Raw genomic sequence first — 19885 nt, forward strand, 5'->3', positions numbered from 1 at the left:
GTAGCTGGATCATAGGTGTGTGCCACTGCACACCGCTCTTTTAGCTTTGTGAGATATATAGCATATAATCACTCTTAGTCACCTTACTGTACAACAGCACACTAGAATTTCATACTCTTAATTGCAACTTAGAACCCATCTATGAACCTCTTCCCTGTCTTCTTCCCCACTATTCTCACTAGCCTCTGGTATCTACCATTCTACTCTCAACTTAGCTCTGAGATCAACTTAGATTCCACATATGAGTGGGACCACGCAGTACTTGTTTTTCTGTGCATGACTTATTTCACTTAACATAATGACTCCTTATTTGTTAAACAAGAAAATGGTACTGATCCACCATGTATAGTTCAGCAAATATTGGATGTTGTCATTTGTATTAATGGGTAAGTGTGAATTTTTCTACAATCTTAAATACCTGTGTTTTTTAAACTATGTTTTGAAAATGTAATTCCTTGAACATTTTCTCTCTGATTTAGTAGCTGTGACCTGTGGAGCTGTAAAAACAAATGTGCTTGGTAGCACAACTTTTACCATGGCGTCTTCTAGGAGCAGGCATCTGTATTTGTTAAGCATAGCTTGGGTCCTCTTTAGGAGCTGAGTGGCAACTGTTTCAAATTCACTGTCCACTTTAAAAAGAGAGAAAAAAAGAGAGAGAGAGAGAGAGGAAATGAGAGAGAGAGAGAGAGAAAGGAAATAGTAAGAGAGTGTAATTCAACCACTAGGTCTTTTTTTTTTTTTTTTTTTTTAATGGTACTGGGGATTGAATTCAGGGGCACTCTACCACTGAGCTGCACACCCATAACTTTTTATTTTTTATTTATTTTTAATTTTTTGTTTCATTTTTAAATTTTGAGACAGGGTCTTGCAAGTTACCCCAGCTGGCCTTAAACTTGTGATCCTCCTGCCTCAGCCACCCAAGTGGGATTATAGGCATGTACCACTGCACCTGCCACCACTCAGTCTTTATTTCACTTATTTTTTGGGCAGTGCTGAAGATAGAACCTAGGGCCTCACACATACTAGGCAAATGCTCTACCACTGAACTATATCCCAGGCCCTAAGACTTTTATTTCTTAAGACCGAAATACACTACTCTTCCATTATTCAAACAGTGCATGTCTGTGGCAATCTTTCCTTAGATTAACTTTTCCTTGATAAGCATCATGCTTCTGTACTGTTTTCCCTCACTGTCGATGTGGTCATGGAAACTCATGTTAATATAGCTTATTTCAACTTTAATTAGGAAACCAAAACAAAATACCTTTAAATATCACCTACAAATAAAACCACATAAGAGACCAGGAACAAATATCAGTGAACAGATAATGATCTGCTAGTTTAGATGACCTAAACCTGCACTCCTTTCCAACAGTGGGTAAAACTAAAACAGTAGGAATGATGAAATCCAGCTATCTGTGCTGGGCAGACCAGGTTAATACAAAGATACAATCTATTCCATGACACATTGCAGGTATGGTCTCTGTAGGTCTGTTCTTTTATCTTTCAGTCTCCAAAGGCTTTACATTTCCTAATTTACCCTTCTTCTCAGAGTCATCTCTGTTTAATGCTGGATCTTCATCCTATTCCCTAGATCTCCCAGGGAAGCACTCAGTGGACTGACAGAGGTCACTGTACTCTGCTATCAGAGATCCCACCAGGAAGAGCAAAACTTGTGGCAGTTGAAGAAGAAACTAGAGTGGTAGAGGACAAGTCAGGGCTTGGCAGTGGGGGTGGGAAGGATGGATAGAACTAAGTCACAACTGGGAGAGGCAGCAGGGCCAGGCAACAAAATGGGCTGAGTTCTAGGTTGGGACAATGGGCCCTGATCCTTAACATTTTTGTCAAGTTTCCTGAAGTTTGGCCAATGCTCTAGAGTCACTGTGGGACCTTAGGGAATGCTTCAGGTAGGGGTTAAAGTCGCTATCTAGTTAATAGAACTGGTGACACAACTAAGGGCAAGGACTAAGCTCAAGTGTGATTTAGTCCAAGACCATCCCATGTGCAGTCAGCAGCCTAAACAATGCTTTCAATTCACTGCTCCCCAGTGTATCAATAAAATACCATGGTATTTTGGGATCCCCTTCATAGATTATTGGGAAGAATAAGTCACAGCCCTACACATGGCCTGATAAATTGAGTACAAAGGGAACAGGTAGGCCTGTGATGAAAAATAACAACTTGTCTACCAGCTGGGGGTGATGTAGCTCTTGCTCTTCTGTGGGTAGCATGGGAGGGCACCTGGTGTCAGGGTGGCCCTCTAAGGGCTGCAGCCTGTTTACCTTTCCTCAGGTCTTCCTCGGTGGGCATGGAGCCCTGGCACACATGGTAGGAGAGCAGTCTCTGCACTGCATCACTCAGTGATCGGAACTGGCTTTTGTCAGGTGTCACAGCATGGGCTTGGTCCCTCTGTAACTGCTGAAGAATGCTTTAAGAGAGAAATGCCAGTGTTGATATCATGTCAAACATGTCTGAATATCAAATCTAATCATGGTGCTTATTTGCATGCAAAGAAAATAAGATATACAGGAATACTATTTTCATAGCTCAGCAGGTTTTTTCTTCAGTTTTATACTTTGTGTATCACTGCTATGACCCTGACCTCAGAAGCAGTGTCTCCACCATCCATTTGCATGTGGGCACTCACAGAGATTTTGGCCACACTGACTACTGACCAAATAAACTCATGCTTTTAAATGCAGAAACTTATCAAATTGTGCTTCTCCTCAGAGACTTCCTATCTCTAAAGAGACAAAGTACTTTTCTCCTTAAGAACAGAGAGCAAACAGTAAGTACGCTCAAGCTACAAATCAAAGTGCAGAAAAAGATTTTCAAAGTACTTTTTCAAAAGGCTAAGAAACTAATCATAATAACCTGACTTCTGTGGTATATATATTGAAGGTTAGGAACCTGGAGAAATGTTAAAATTTAATTTGTCATTTCCAAAGGTGACTCACAAAGCTCCTTTAGTTAGCTGTTTTGCAGCAGGCCTTTTTTGTCCTCCTGAATGACCGTCCACCTAGAGATAAAAAAACACCTCTTATTATTCCCTTTTGTAGAAAAAAGAAGCAGAATACAGATACACATAAAGTTCACTGTTTCAAATATTTTTCTTTTCTTTTCATATGGAACATTTCAAGAATTTGCATGTCATCCTTGCACAGAGGCCATGCTAATCTTCTCTGTATTGTTCCAATTTTACTATATATGCTGCCAAAGCGAGCACTCAAATATTTTTCAATTACCTATTAAGAGCATGTTGTAGTAGTATGGCCCACGATGACCATTTTTTTTCTGTGTACAACATCATATAGGCTTTGCCTTTAATGATCTCTTACAGTTAGAAAACAGCTTTGCCTTTAATGATCTCTTACAGTTAGAAAACATAATAAAAACAAACTGGACAAATTGCACATACCAGATTACCAGATCATCACTAGCAGATGTCAGTTGCATATTCAGTCCTTTATGAAATTCATAAACAAAGAGTTGTTTTTTCTTTGTGGTTTTAATAAGAGTTTAAGAATTGTTACGAGTCTTATGTTATTTTAATGATCCCTTTAAATTTTATCTGTTGCTGTTGCCTCTGGAAACATGATTTGTTTAGATTGCTAATCCTACTCATTCAGGAAGTGCCAAGAGGTGTTCTGTAGGAAGTGGTGCATCTTAGTGTAAATTTCCCTCTACCTTTGCTAATATCATGGCAGAACTTTTCTTATCCCAAGGCAGTTGTTGACTGAATTTTTCATCCTTACAATCCTGTCATTGTATTTAACATTAAAAAAAAAAAAGAAGAAGAAGAAGAAGAAGAGCATATTGTAAGGCTCCAGAATGTGCCCTGTTACAATACAAAATAAACAAGTCCACAAACTCCATGTAGCAAAGCTGTACTCTGTTAGGAGTATAGAAAGAAAGCTGTACTGTCAGTTCCTTAGAAAGAACTCAGTTTGTACTTTTTTTTTTTTTTAAGAAATGAGGTCTTGCTTTGTTGCCTAGTCAGACCTTGAACTTCTGGGTTCAAGTGATCCTCCACCTCAGCCTTCCAAGTAGAGCTGGGACTACAGACACCTGCCATCCTGCTTGGCTCGGTATGTACTTCAAAGCCTAAACACTCAAACTTCTTCTACAAAAAGCATCTTTATATTTTGGAAGAAATGTGTTTGGGTGCCAATATCATGAACACCTGAAAACTCAGTAGATACTACTTAATCCATTTTCTCAGTGGTAAACGAGGGAGCAAACACTTTGAAGCTCCTGTTACAAGAAGTTGAGGTATAATAGACATTTCTTACATCATTAAGGAAACAAGACACCTTATGTGAGAACCTGAGAAATCAACAGATCCTTTACTGGGTATTCCAGGGCAGACCTAGACTGCAGCAAGTTTTATCAAACTATTAATTGGTAAACTTCATGCAGATGGAATGAAGGCCATAGTAAAGCTGAAGACAAAAAACATTTTTTTTCCTTCTTTGGTTTGAAATGTTTTAGATTTAAAAGACTAAAGGGACTGCCTACTTCGTACATGTCTGTTTATTACTACAAAAAAAAAAAATCTCTCAGCAGGGTGCATTGGTGCATACCTATAATTCCAGTGATTTAGGAGGCTGAGGCAGGAGGATTGTAAATTTGAGGCCAGGAAGAGTAACTCACTGAGACTCTGTCTCAAAATAAAAAATAAAAAGGGATGGAGAAAGAGCTTACATCCTTAATACTGCAAAAAAGAAAAAATAACCAACCAACCAAACAAACAAAAAAAACCCTCTCAGTACACTAAAAACAGATCTGCTTTGATTTGATGATGGGTATATGTGTGTTTTCTTTTCTTTTTGTGCTACTAGGGATTAACACACATTTGCACACATTTAGCATGTGCTCTACCCCTGAGCTACACCCAAAGTCCCCGCTGGTATTAACTGATGAGGAAATGATGGATTCATGAAGCATTGTGAACATGTCAGAAATACACTAGACACATTAATGTTAGAAACATAAATGTAACCAAGCATGGCCCACCAGGAAGGTCTTCAGTGACCACACTGTGTGACATATAGGGGCAGGCTGGCTGTGCACACAATGCAGGATAGTAACCACAAACCAGATGTCACAACCACACTAATGTTCAGTTATGCAAATTATGAAGAAGGAGCTATGCAAATAGTTTTCTACCTGCACAGCTGGCTGGCCAGGAGATGATCCAACTGCTTTTTCCTGTTGTGGCTGTGCAGTTCCTAAAGATGCCGGCATAACTTTGTTTCCAGAATCCTGTCCTATTGGAATTAATACAGAAGATAATGTTCAACAGAAATGTTAAGTCAGGTCCTCTGTATAGTCCTACAGCCCAGCATATGCAGGTGATCACACATTCTGTTTGTGTGTGTGTGTGTTATACTGGGGATTGAACTCGGAGGTGCTCTACCACTGAGCTATACCCCCAGCCCTTTTTATTTTTCAAATTTTGACACAGGGTCATGCTAAATTGCTGAGGCTGGCTCTGGACGTGAGCTCCCCTTGCCTCAGCCTCCTGAGTCACTGGGATTATAGGTGTGCACCACCACACCTGGCTGAAAGGAATTTCTTTATTGTGGATTCATGAAGGGAGTAGGGTGGTATATTTATTCACAAAATTTAGAGGCAGAGATTAGGGTTGGTAAAGCCTATTTAAGTAATAAATCTAACTAATTAAACCAACGGTAATAAACAGGAGCTATAAACACTATAACTTCACATTATCTATGATCTGAGAAATAGGCCTTAAGTACTTCAGAACCCCAAAATAAAACTTAAGGAAAGGAGTTCCAAAGAAGGAACTGACTAGGAATGCTCAAACTTTCATTCCTTTTTTAGTATTAATTGAGTAGTTACAGGTGTTCAAAGCCTTAGAAAAAATGGCAGATATAACCCACAGTATTTTTACTTTTGGGAAGGGGGAGGATTCTAAATGTATATAAGCAACATGAGTATAATCACAAAGTCACATGTGCCAAATAATACCAGATTTCGTTGTGGAATGGATATAGAAAAAAAGGAATAATCAGAGTGGAGGTGAGATTCAGTCAAAGATTTCATGCAGAACGAGGCAGGGGAGAGTGTCCCCTGGAGTTGGGAGGACAGGGACGGCCTGCAGAGAGCTTAAAAAGGCTCCTGACCTGGCAGTGCTGTGCTCAAGAGCCCAGGGATCTGTGTTTGTCTCAGGCCATCTGCAGTCTTGGAAGTGGACATGGGGGAGGTCTGATTCAAACATTTTTTCTGAGCCTGTGAAACATATAACCAAGATGGAAAGATTAATTTCATTATTAAAAGTTTTAATAGATTACTTAAGATGCCAAACAAGTCTCTTAATGCCTACCTGCCACCACTTTAAGATTATATAACAAAACATAACTAAAACCATTATTCTCTTATCACATTGGGAGAAGTTTGCAAAGTGCATCCTCTAAAATCTATAGGCACACTGAATTTTCTCAACACCATTCAGAGAGAATGCTGAGTTGACACCAGACTATCTTTTACACCTGGGACTACTGTTTGTTGTGTTTGGAGGCAACAAGTTCATGGGAGATGAACTAGATGATATAAATAAAATTTTTTTTTCCTGTACTGAGGATCAAACCCAGGGCCTTATGCATGCTAGGTAAGTGCTGTACCACTGAGCTGGATGGTATTTAAAAACTAATAAGTTCCTTTTAGTTCTTAAAAAAAAAAAAAGTATGTTTCTTTACAATGCATTTTTTTGAGGGTACTTGGGATTGGACACAGGGGACGAAGCTTCCCCAGATCTTTTTATTTTTTTTTTAGTTGTAAACGGGCACAATACTTTTATTTATTTATTAATTTTTATGTGGTGTTGAACCCAGTGCTTCACATATGTGAGGCAAGCACTCTGCCACTGAGCCACAATCCCAGCCCTCTCCCAGATCTTTTTACTTTTTGAAAAAGGGTCTTGCTAAGGGGCCAAGGATGGTCTCTAACTTTTGATCCTCCTGTCTCAACTGGGATTACAGGAATGTGCTACCAAGCTCGGTTTATAATGCATTCTTAAATAAGAAGACAAAAGATTTTAAAAGTACCATCAAACTTCACTTAGCTGTGACACTACTACTTCATAGGACAGTTGGTTTTTCAGAGCTTTTCTTTGGTTTCATATTATAAATTCTATAAATTCTATCAGTGGATCTAGAGTTTAGTCTGACCATCCCCACAGGGGGCTTAAATTAATGATCTTGGCTCAAGCAAAATGTTTTCACTCTCCATTCACATGTGGGCGCTCACACAGAGCCACCCTGGCTGTGGTCTACTTGTGTTATCATTTCTGTTCAAACAATTAATTATTCATTTGGTTTTATTTTCTAATATAAAAATGGGAAAGATTCTGACATTACCCAAGCAAGACTAGAGGAGATCATTAAAGAGTCACAAATAATCACTTTTTTCATTCTTCCATTGACAAGGAAGGACAAATCTATACTACCCTAAGCAGATAATCAACAAATTCTTGGGAAGAAAACCACAAATGGAAAGGTCAATGTCAAAACCTTCCAGTTTCCACTGCATTTCCCCTAGAAGATCCCTCACCTTTTGCTACAGGGAATCTCTCCATCTGGAGGACACCCCTATTATAGAAGGCCATATGCCCTTCCCACAAATATGTCCAGGTCACGAACACTGAGGATCACCTTGAAGAAACACCTAACCAGGTAAAAGGTAGAAAAATAAAGTTTACCAGGGCAAGGCTGGTGGGATTCTGAAAAAAAAAAAAATGAGATCAAAAGACAAATAAATGAACCAGAATTAATATGCTCAAATGACCAAAAGTCCTTACAGTGTGTTGCCATTGCACAAAGATTAGGAATTTCTTTCAATGGCTGGTTCATATTGAATAGAAGAAAGTCATCCTCATGACTTTAGAGCAAAGACCTCCTCCCTTCTTTTGTAATGGACATTAAGCCAAGGGGTATTGTACCACTGAGCTACATCCTTAGTGTTTTTTTTTTTGAGAGAGGGTCTTATTAAGTTGCTAAGGCTGGCCTTGAACTTGCAATCCTCCTGCCTCCTAGTTGCTGAAATTATAGGTGTGCACCACACCATGCCTAGCTTATATTATTACATTATTTTTTGATAAAAATGGTATTAGGCAGCTTCATCTCTCACCTAATTTATCAGATACGACCTGGAATGACTCCTGATTACCAAAACCAAATGAAACAAAACCCCTGCATGAACATGTAGTACAACTGCAAGAAAAGCAAACACAAGATTTCCACAAAAGCCAGGAGGACTGAGGCTGGAAAGAAAAAAATCCTTCCTTCCCCTTTCTTTTTCTTTCTTTTGTACTGGGATTAAACTCAGGGATGCTTTACCACTAAACTATATTCCCAGCCCTTTTTATTTTTTATTTTGAGACAGGGTCTCACTAAATTGCTGAGGCTGCCCGGAAGCTTGCTATCCTTTTTTCTCAAACTCTCGAGTTCCTAGAATTATAGGTGTGTACCACTGCGCCTGGCTGTATCCACTTTCTTGAGCTGAGTGGTGCTTTCCAGGGGTATTTGCTCTATAATTATTTAACTATCTTTTATGCTTTTTTGTTTGGTTGTTTTTGTGGTGCTGGGGATTAAACCCAAGGTCAGGCTGTTGGCAAGGCAAGCATTCTACCACTGTGCCACAGCCACATCCCCAACCTAATGCCTTTATGTTTTATGCATTTTTCTAAGTGTTTCCTATTTCAGAATACAAAAGTTTAAAAGAAAACAAAAGAATAATCTAGCATCAAAGCCTAAGAATTTTCTATCATTTGAGGATATTTTTATACAGTAGTGTACAGCCTATTAAAATAGGATGAGTCTGGCGAGGTGGCACAAGCCTATAATCCCAGCGGCTCAGGAGGCTAAAGGATTGCAAGGTCAAAGCCAGCTGTAGCAGTGGCAAGACTCTAGTCAACTCAGTGAGACCCTGTCTCTAAATAAAATACAAAATAGGGCTGGGGATGTGACTCAGTGGTTGAGTGCCCAAGTTCAATCCCCAGTACAAAAAACAAAATAAAACAAAACAAAACAAAAAAACAAGATGAGGGGCTGGGGTTGTGGCTCAGTGGCCAAGCACCCTCCTAGCATGTGTGAGGCCCTGGGTTCAATCCTCAGCACCATAAATAAATAAATTAAATAAGTTATTGTGTCCAACTACAACTAAAAAATAAATATTAACAACAACAACAATAAAAAAAAAAAACAGGATGACTCCTCTCGGAGTATGTTTCGGGATAAGTGTTTTTAAAATCTCCTTGTCTGCTTGTGTGGGTATTGAACATCGATACTGGTACATTTTCATCTTCTAACTACTGCCATGGCTGGACTGTACCCCTTTCCTTGGGACTAGAATACTCATTCCAATTGTTACACTGTGAGGCAGAGGCTGCGGGTGGCACTGGTAGGGCTATGGTGGCAGTAATCATCATCTACTGGGGATCTTGGTCTGTCTCCTACATTGGAATCTCCTTGATGGACCAGGACAGTATGTTTAGAAAGCTCTGCTGTCAGGTCTATACTGCCTATAGAATTTCACTGGTGAACTGTTCACTCTCAGTCCTCTTATGAAGGCAGGACTTGGGTCTGTCTTGTTCACTGTCATATCCCAGAGCAGGCCCTGGCACCATGGTAGGCACACAGTAAAGGGCTGTTAAATAGAAATAAATGAATATCACTGAGGCATAAGTCACAGGGATCTGTGCCTCCTCCCAGCCCCAACTTCCCCAGAAGCCATCAATCTCTTCCCATTTCCCCAAATTTTAAGTTGCCCCAGCGAACTATCTTTTCCAGAAATAAAATTTGTCATCATCTTGATTTCATGAACTTTTAGAGAAAACTTGCTCTTGAAATACATTTCTTCCCCGGAATGGTAGCACATGCCTGTAATCACAACTACTTGGGAGGCTGAGGCTACTGGCAAGTTTGAGGCCAGCCTCAGTAACTTAATGAGACTCTGTCTCAAAATAAAAAGTAAAAAGGGGATGTAACTCAGTGGGAATTGATCTGGTTTGTTCAATCCCTAGTACTTCAAAAAGAAAAAAGAATTTTTTTCCCCTTCACAAATATAAAAACTACTTAAGTATATATATATTCCTCATTTTAGGATAATAAAGACATTTCTTTTTTTAATGTTTATTTTTTAGTTGTAGTTGGACACGATACCTTTATTTATTTTATTTATTTTTATGTGGTACTGAGAATCGAACCTAGGGTCTTGTACGTGCTAGGTGAATGATCTACCTCTGAGCCACAACCCCAGCCCAATAAACTCTTTCTAAAGTAAAAAAAAAAAAAAAAATCATTCAGCTGAACCACTTTAAGTGGTGACCATCTGCATTTTGTTGAGGATGTAGCTCCAAGAGTTCTACTAATATAAATGGACAATTTTAACTCTGTAGACCCATGATTTTGGCAACATGTGGATCTACAGAAATATCCCAATGTACTCAAATTATCAATTCTCTCCCTCCATCCTATACTTTAAAAAAAGCCAATTACATGCTAGGAAGATGATATTCATCAGACAACAAGCATTTCATTAATGAAGCAGACCATCTGGAATTTACCTGGCAGTGCCCACTGCCATAAGAATTGGTTGGGGCCAGCAAGATTGGAAAATACCCAAGGACTTCAGGTTTCTGGTCTGACATTTAAGGAAGTTTCACAGGTCTTTATTCTAACAGCTAAAGGCTAAACAAACTGAAAAGTCAAGGATTCTCCCCAGAGGGCTGGGAATATAGCTCAGTTGGTAGAGTGCTTGCTTTGCATGTACAAGGATCTGGGTTCAATCCCCAGCACCAAAAAAAAAGAAAAAAAAAAAAGAATTCTAGATCTGTCAAAGGAGTGAGGCCATAGGGCAAACCACTGCCATGTACAACAGGGCAACAAACAGGCGGACAGAGACGGAGAGTCACGATCTACCAGGTCAGAAACCAGGGAAAGGGCTGTAACTAACGAACTGCTGGAGACTCAGCGTGGCCTGCCTGAGAGATACAAACTCCAGGGGGACCTAGTCAGAGGGGACCCTCACACTTTTGTGAGTTTTACCTCCAGGAGTTCTACCAGGTCCTCATAGTGAATATCGGAGAAAAATCTCCTCGTGCTTCCTGCAGGGGGAGGGAAAAGGAAGCATTTTGAAATATGCCAGAGCATTCTGTTCTTAACAAGGCCTGCCCTAGGAGACACTATTTTCAAAAAGCCTAATCTGATGGGGTTAATTCAGAGGAAGAGAAATAACCAACTTCTAGCTTTTTATGCAGAACAAGAAGAAATATCCAATTCTAGCCCCCAATATTCATGTACTGGAATCTTAATCTGTAATATAACAGTATTGATAGTTGGGACCTTTAAGAGGTGATTAGGTCATGAGGGCTTTGCCCTCAAGAATGCCATTATCTGGGCATGGGAGTGCACACCTGTACTCCCACCTAGTAGGGAAACTGAGGTGGGAGGATTGCTTGAGCCAAGTGAGATTGAGACCAGCCTTGGCAACACAACAAGATATGAGCTCAGAAAACATTCTGCAGGAGTATGTTCTTTACAAAAGAATGTCAGTCCCCTTCCTGAAATTGTGCATTCAATCTCTTGCCCTCCCACCCATTTGCTATAGAATGATGTAATAAGAACGTCTTCACCAGAAGCTGGCCTTGACCTTGGACTTTTTAGTCTTGAAAACTGAGAGGAAATAAATTTCTATTCTTTATAAATCACCCACTCTTGGTATTTTATTACAGTAGCCCAAAATGGACTAAAACACACAATTGACCCAGAGAAGTGGAGTACTACTGTGAAAAGTGCCTGAAAATGTCAAAGTGGCTTTAGAACTGAATAATGGGACAGAAGCTGAAGATTTTGGAGGAGTAAACTAGAAAAAAAAACCTCTATTGCCATAATGGGAATGTTAATTTTGCTGAGATAGGAAGAAGGGCCCTTCTAGGAAATTCTGAATCTTCTTAGAGATTATGTAAGTGGTCAAGACCAATAATGCTGGTAGAAACAAGGACAACAAGGGCAAGTCTCATGAGATCTTGGACAAAAATGAGAAACCAGGTACTGGAAACTAGAATAAAGGTCATGGTTGTTATAAAGTAGCAAAAGAACTTGGCTGATTGTGTCCATGCCTGAAGGCTTTAGAGAAGGCAGAGTTTAAGAGCAATGAACTAGGATATTTGGAGGAAGACATTTCTAAGCAAAATATTAAAGAATCTATGTTGCTTCTTTTAATTGTGCATAGCAAAAATGAGAGAAGAAAGAAATAAATAAAAGATTAAATTAATAATTAAAAGGGAAGCATGATGTAAAATTTTGGAAAATGTTCAGCCTGGCCTTGTAAAGAACAAAAAATTGTTGTGCAAGGGTACCAGGCCAGAGGCTAGTCATTGAATCAATAGAGGATGAACTTGAAGGAATTTCAGAGACCTTTTTGTTCTTGGTGGTGGTGCTGGGGATGGAACCCAGGGCTCCTGCATGCTAAGCATTCTCTGTCACTGAGCTGCACACCCTACTTCCTCATTTCAAACATCTCTGAGGCTACCCTGCCTATCACAGACCCAGAGCTCTAGGAGGGTAGTGACTTGGTAGTGGTGGGGGAGTAGTGGAATGCCCTCAAAGGCTTGCTGCCCAAGGCTACCTTGGGACTTTGTTCCTGCCTTCCAGTGCAGTACTTCTCTGTTGTCCCAGCAATGGCTCAATCAGGAAGGATATATCTCATGTAGCCACTCTAGAAGGCACAAGTGGTGAGCTTTGGTGGTGTCTATGTGGTGCTAATTCCGGCACCCAGAGTATACAGACTGTGGGTCCAAGCCAGCCTCCACCTAGATTTCAAAGGATGTACTGGATAGCCTGGAAGCCCCAGCTGAAACCTCCCTCCAAGGTTCCAGAACTATAAAGCTACCGGCTGGGAGAGTTGAAGACAAGAGGCTCCAACCCTTGAGAGCTATTTCATGGGCTGAGCCTTGTAAAGTTATAGGTGGGGCTGCCCAAGCCTTAGATGACCCAACTTCTACTCAAGGGTGACAGGAAGAAGCATACAAAGTGATTAAGACTCTTGCAGCTTTAAGGTTTAATGTCGTACTTGTTGGGTTCTGGACTTACTTGGAACCAGTCACCCTTTTCCCTTTTCTATTTCTCTTTTGGAATGGGAATGTCTATTCTATGTCCGTTGTACCACTGTATTTTGGAAGCATATTACTTGTTTAATTTTACAGACTCACAGCTGGAAAGGAATTTGCCTGAGGATGAATCATGCCTTTAGTGTCAGGCATATCTGACTCAGGTAAGGTTCTGCATTTTTCACTTTTAAGTTGGTGCTGGAGTGAGTTAAAAGAGTTTTTGGACTGTTTGGGATGGAATAAATGTGAGAAGGACATAAATTCTGGGGGCCATGGGGTGGGATTCTTTGGTTTGAATGTCAAAGTTCCCATTCAAAGGGCAATGAGGTCATGAGGGCTTTGTCTTCATGAATGGATTAATGCCACTATTGAGAGAGTGAGTTTTTCACAAAAGGATGACTTTGGCCTCCTTCCATTTCTCATGAGTATTTTCTTGTCCGTTCTCAATTTCTCAAAAGAAATTTTAAAATATTTTTAAGTATTGGAAATGAAAATACAATTTGACAAATTTTGGGGGTGAAGCTGGATGCAGTGGCAGGCACATGCCTGTAATCCCAATTATCTGAGAGGCTGAGACAGGAAGAATGTGAAGTTCGAGGCCAGCCTCCACAACATGGTAAGACCCCTATCATACAAACAAACAAATTGGTAGAATGCAGCAAATGCAGTGATTAGATGGAAAGCTATAGCATTTAATGTATATATTAGAAAAGACAATCTAAAATCAGTCACCTTAAGAAACTATAAAAAGAAGAGAAAAAATCCAAAGAAAGTAGCAGAAAAGAAATAATAAAAATTATAGCAAAAATCAATGAAACTGAAGAAAGGAAACTGACACTGAAAAATCAATGAAATTAAAAGCTGATTCTTTGAAAAGGTCAATAAAATTGGCCTCTAGCCAAGCTAAGAAAAAAGACAGAAGACACAAATTAATCACATTAGAAATGAAAGAGGGGACATCACCTCATATTCCATAGATATTAAAATAATAATAGGATGGGGTGTATAGCTTAGTGGTAGAGTGCTTGACTAACATCTGTGAGGCCCTGGGTTCAATCCCCAGCACCATAAAAAGGAAAAAAAAAATGAATTCATGAATCTGATAACTAAGATGAAATTGACTAATTCCTTGAAAGATATAATCTGCCAAAACTCACATAAGAAATAAGATAATTTTAATAGGCTTATATGCATTAAATAAAGTTAATCAAAATTAACCTCCAAAACAGAAAGCACCATGCTCAAAGGGGTTCATAGGTGAATTCTACCAAATATTTAAGGAAGAAATCTAATTCTCTATAATCTCTTCCAGAAACAAAGGGAAAACTTCATAACTTATTTTATGAGGTCAGCATTACCCTAATACCAAAACCAGAAAAAGATTTTATAAGAACATAAAAATACAGACCAGTATTTCTCTTAAATATAGATGCAAAGATCCTCAACAAAATGTTAGCAAATAAAATTTAGTATCATATAAAAAAGAATGACATATCACGACCAACTGGAACTTATGCAAGACATGCAAAGTTGGCTTATTTAAGAATCAATTTAATGGCTAAGCACAGTGGTGCAGGCCTGTAATCCTAGCTACATGGGAGCCTGAGATAGGAGGATAGCAAATTTAACGTCAGTCTTAGCAACCTGGTGAAAAAATAAAAAGGAGCTGGGGGTAAAACACTCCTGAGTTCAACCTCCAGTACAAACAAAAAGGGACTCAATTAATATAAACTATCATATAAATAGGCTAAAGAAGCTGGGTATGGTGGTGCACACCTTGTGATCCCAACGGCTTTAGAGACTGAGGCAGGAGGATTGCAAGTTCAAAACTAGCCTCAGCAACTTAGTGAGGCCCTAAGCAACTTAGCAAGACCCTGTGTCAAAATACAGAATATAAAAAAAGGGCTGGGGATGTAGCTTAGTAGTAAAGTGTCCCTGGGCTTAATCTCTGGTACCAAAAATAAGTAGAAAGGAAGGAAGAAACAAAGGAAGGAAGGAAGAAGGAGGAAGACGGGCTGGGGATGTGGTTCAGTGGTAGAGCACTTTCCTGGCAAGGGTAAGACCCTGGGCTTGGTCTGTGGTATCACAAAAAAAAAAAAAAAAAAAAAAAAGTATGTATCTCAATAGGCTAACAAAGAAAAATCACAAGGTCGTATCAACAGATGCAGAAAAAGTATTTGAGAAAATACAACACTCATTCATGAAAACAAAAACAACAAATGTTAGCAAACTAAGGATAGATGGGAACTCTTCCAACTTGATACAAATATCTACAATAAAAGTTACAGTTAACCTACTTCTTATTATTTTTAGGTGCTTGGGACTGAACCCAGGGCCTTGTGCATGCAAGGCAGGTGCTTTACCACTGAGCTACACCCACAGCCCATCAGGACTTACTTGTTTGTTTTTTGAGATGGCTCTTGATGTGTTGCCCAGGCTGGCCTTGATCTCCTGGGCTCAAGTGATCCTCCTGCCTAAGCATCCAGAGAAGCTGGGACTACAGGCACGTCCCACCATGCCCAGCTAACATATTTAATGGTGAGAAACTTGAAGCTTTCCTGCTAAGATCAAGAACAAAGCAAGAATGTCCCCTCTTACCACTGCTTTCAACATCAACCAGGAAGTTCTAGCTAATGCAATATAAGAAAACAAAACCCACCCGATTGATTACCTCCAGAGGGTAGTTAAGAGTTAAAATCTATGGAAGGGATACCTTGTCCCCATCTAAAATTGTCAAGCATGCCAATAGAGCAGTTTATTACCCAGAGGGGTATCTTTTTTGTATTTTGATTCAAAAGGGCACTTTCCCTTAACTTATACAAAGGCCTTTGTAAAGAGCAGCAGAGGCCCTAGGAAGCTGCTTCCTTGTGCTGCCTCTGGCCATGGCTAACTAAAGCACTAAAGGTCACATCACACTCTCTGAGAACTGGGGTGAGAGGTGGACTTAAAAGGGCAGTGGTTCTCAAATGTGAGTTACATCAAGATTACCCAAGGAGCTTCTGAAAAATGGACTTTCTGGGTTCTAACCACAAAAATTGATTCAGAAATTCAATGTTATGCTTAGGAATTTACAGTTTTTAAAAGCTCTCCAGTTGATTCTGATGCATTGTTAAGTCTTGAAAATCACTGTACTTGCCAGTGACTGTTAAATGCTTTACTTGAAATAATGTAGACAGCTTTGGGTGGTAATTGGTCTAGGAAATTGGTCAGAGAAAATAATAAAGAACAGAGAAGAGGCCATGTTATTCTAAAGGGTCCCAGAGAGCAGGAGAGTCTGGTTTCTGACCCTTATAAAGAATTGTACTAGGGATGGAGTTGTGGCTCAGTGGTACAGTGCTTGCCTAGCATGCGTGAGGCACTGGGTTTGATTCTCATCACCACATAAAAATAAATAAAAGTACACCAACAACTAATAAATATTTAAAAAAAAAATTGCACTATATTTCCTGGACATGAGCTTATTCATAGAACATATTCTCATAAACACATCAGGGTATGTTTCTGATAGCTGCAATACTTTTATAAGACATCTGACTATTTACAGTGTTCACACCATTGTGGTGACTACAGGGAAGGCAGCCAAAGGGTACCAATCACAGCCCTTCCCTCTGAAAGTTTACCATCCCAAAAACACACAGGCCCTTGAAACACAACAGATCAGTAGCGTATCAAAATTATGGTATTCAGGATTAGCTGAGCCTCATGACCATCTAGGAAACTTTTCGTCCTCCTAGTCAGTTTTGCTTTGAATACTATTTCATTATCTTCAAGCCTAGGAGAAAGATGAGACTTTCTTCTAACAAACTATAAACTGCATGGCCACAGTCATCTTTTCCTTCCCTCTCTTTACGATGGAAGAGGAATATTTCCCATGGTCTACAGAGAATCCTGCCAATGCTCTAGAATGCATGTTTTCCTACCCATCAGCTTTGAAGAAAACTTCAAGTGTTTCCCATTTAAATTTTTTTTCCCCTTGATCCCACACATCCTCATAGCTACTACACCATCCGTAACCTCCATTTCTCTGAAAGGTGCCTATGCTCATTACTTGCATTGCAGTCTGGCTTCTGCGGCTACAATTCCTCGGAAATTGTCTTACCAAGGACACCAGCAGTTTCCAAGTTAGTTGCTAAATCTATTAGAAACCTCCCAGTCCTTATCTCAATGATGCTCTACTCTTCTTCCCTCCCACCTGCACTATCCTCTTTTCTCATCACCCAAGAGTCTGATCCCTACTGGCTTTACTCTTCCTCACTCTCTTTCTGTGTCCACCCCCTACATGTTAAGATGTTCTGGGGTTTCTCTTCTGGTTGACTATTTTATCTATTGATATACTAACTCTGGTCTACCTCATCTACTCCCACTGCCAGGATTACAATTTATATACTGATCAATCCTATTTTAGCCCATATTTATGTCCTTAAACTTTAGCATATATAGCTATTTGTCATCCAACCTGGTTGTCCTTCAGGAACCTCATACTTGATAACCACATCCCAAACCAAACTCAATAACTTCCACTGAAGTTAAAATCTCTTCCCATTTTTTTTTACTTCAGTGAACCTGAGTGTGTCTGTCAGGATCCTGTGTGTCATCCTTATTATTTCCCTGTGGCCAAGCAATCACAAGTTCAGGGGTAAGGCCCTGAGGAAAGAAAAATTGAGATAAGATGGAAAAGAACACACAGTGGATACCAGTCAGTAAAGGTTTGAACTCACAATGTGCCTGGCCTATTTAGGGGACCATGCTGAATGGAGGGCTTTGACCAGTGAAATCTGACTGCAGGTAGGAACAGGAAGCTCCCAGATGATTTGGTTCAGTCACCAAGCAAATGTTTTAGGAGACTAATGTGGTGTAAATCCATGAAAGAGGATTTATCACCTAGACAATTACTACAGTTGTCTAATTAGGGGATGGTAGGAATGTAGTGGACTGTGGAGATCATCTAGACTGCTGGTTCTCTACCCTGGCTGCAACTGAGAATCACTTGGGGAGCTTTTAGAAAATGCGGAGGAAAGGCATTAACCTTTCCTCCAGGCTGTTTAAATCAGAAGTTACAGGGGTGAGGTTCCGGGATCCATATTTTTTTAAAGCTCCCTGAGTATTCTATTGCTCAGCTAGAATTCCTCATTTTAGAGAAGAGAAAATCAGGGCTCAGCAAGTTTAAGAGCTTAGCCCACAGAACCACTCACTGGCAGAGCAGAATAAACAACTCACCTCTGACTACTGAGCCAACTCGTTTTTCCAATACATTTCATTCCCTCTTAAAGACTTCCTTAAATCATCCATGCTCTGAACCTCTACCTTCTCTATTATGACATGGGACTAACATCACTACTTATAGAAAGAAGAGGAAAGGTTTAGAAAGAACATGTACAGCTCCAGCACTGTCTCTGTCATTGTTAATAAAATGATTATTTTCACTATTATTGGAAAGAATGGATGTGAGATATTTTCAAAGAAGAATTTTATAAGACTTGGTAATTTATAAAGGTATGGGAGAGTCTGGTGTGGTGATGATACCTATAAGCCCAGAAAATTGGGAGGCTAAGGCAAGAGGATCGCAAGTTTGAGGCTAGCTTCAGCAACTTAGTGAGATCCTGTCTCAAAAATTAAAAAGGACTGAAGATGTGGCTCAGTGGTTAAGTGCCCCTGGGTTCAATCTCAGGCAGCTCCCCCCTCAATCTCAGGCAGTCCCTACCCCCAACCTAGCTCCCTCAAAAAAAGAAAAAATGTAGGAGAAGAAAATAAGAATATCTAGATTTTGTGTGTGTGTGGTGCTGGGGACTGAATTCAGGGATGCTCTACCACTGAGCTACATCCCCAGCCCTTTTTATTTTTATTTGAAACAGAGGCTTTCTAAGTTGTCAAGGCTGGTCTTGAACTTGGCAATCATTGTGCCTCAGCCTCCCAAGGACCTGGGATTACAGATGTGTGCATCACACCCAACAAGAATATTTAGCTTTTGAAATATGTCTGAATATCTGAAATTCCATAGTAAGGCAGGCAGGCGGGGTTGGAGGGAGACAGGGAATTGGGGAGGCGCAGGCGGGGCTGCAGACTTGAGTAGAGAATTTAGCCTTACTCCCTCCTGCACTCCCATACCCACTGTGCTGTAGGTGCTGTAGGCAACATGGGCTCAGCTAATCTCAAAGAATTTTAAATCTATAGATCTAAAGAGTTTTGGATCTGTAATAATGGGTTTACTTTTGTTTGATAGGCTAAACTCTTGTAAGTCACGCTTTAATCATTGACTTTAAATTTTTTAAAAATTTATTTCTTTTAGTTGTACACAATACCTTTGTTTTTTATTTGATTTATCTTTACGTAGTGCTGAGGATTAAACCCAGGGCCTCACACATGCTAGGTGAGTGCTCTACGGCTGAGCCACAACCCCAGCCCACATTAAATTTTTAATCCATTTATGAGAGTGTAAGACCTATAAGTTACTCTCAGCATTAAGACTTAAATTCACTGGGCTCCTTGGAGAATGGGTAAGCCTACAATATCTTGTGCCAAAAAGCAAGAAAGTGCTCAGAGAAGGAGTCATGTACAGAGAAAAAGTACAGGAGCCCACAGGCCTCCATGATCAAATTTGGGACAATTTGAGTATCTAAAAGGAAAGCAATAGATTACAAGACATTCATATATAAAAGAACATATGAACTTTTAGAAATACACATTAAACTCTTACAGATGAACCAGTATGTCAGGATTAGCTTCAAAATAGCACTGCACAGGGGGACAATGGGT

General features: G+C 39.8%; 1 protein-coding gene and 1 non-coding gene across 7 annotated transcripts in view; both read right to left on the minus strand.

Annotated features, from left to right (window-relative positions):
- The window catches only part of Bicral (BICRA like chromatin remodeling complex associated protein), a 106654-nt gene that overhangs the window by 9559 nt on the left and 77210 nt on the right, over window positions 1-19885 (minus strand). For 5 of the 6 annotated variants that reach the window (XM_071613376.1, XM_071613380.1, XM_071613378.1 and 2 more), the window contains 5 exons: window positions 6150-6255; window positions 5170-5270; window positions 2958-3019; window positions 2283-2428; window positions 535-629 (listed from right to left, as the gene is read on the minus strand). In XM_071613376.1, the coding sequence (XP_071469477.1) occupies window positions 535-629; window positions 2283-2428; window positions 2958-3019; window positions 5170-5270; window positions 6150-6255 (510 nt within the window). The remainder of the gene's footprint in view (window positions 1-534; window positions 630-2282; window positions 2429-2957; window positions 3020-5169; window positions 5271-6149; window positions 6256-19885) is intronic. The other variant, XM_071613381.1, reaches the window with a different exon arrangement.
- Window positions 3120-3226, minus strand: LOC114104407 (U6 spliceosomal RNA). The gene has a single exon (XR_003584838.1). It is a non-coding gene; the product is annotated as a U6 spliceosomal RNA (small nuclear RNA).

The sequence above is a fragment of the Marmota flaviventris genome, chromosome 6 (genome assembly GCF_047511675.1).
Source record: "Marmota flaviventris isolate mMarFla1 chromosome 6, mMarFla1.hap1, whole genome shotgun sequence".
Lineage (NCBI taxonomy): Eukaryota > Metazoa > Chordata > Mammalia > Rodentia > Sciuridae > Marmota > Marmota flaviventris.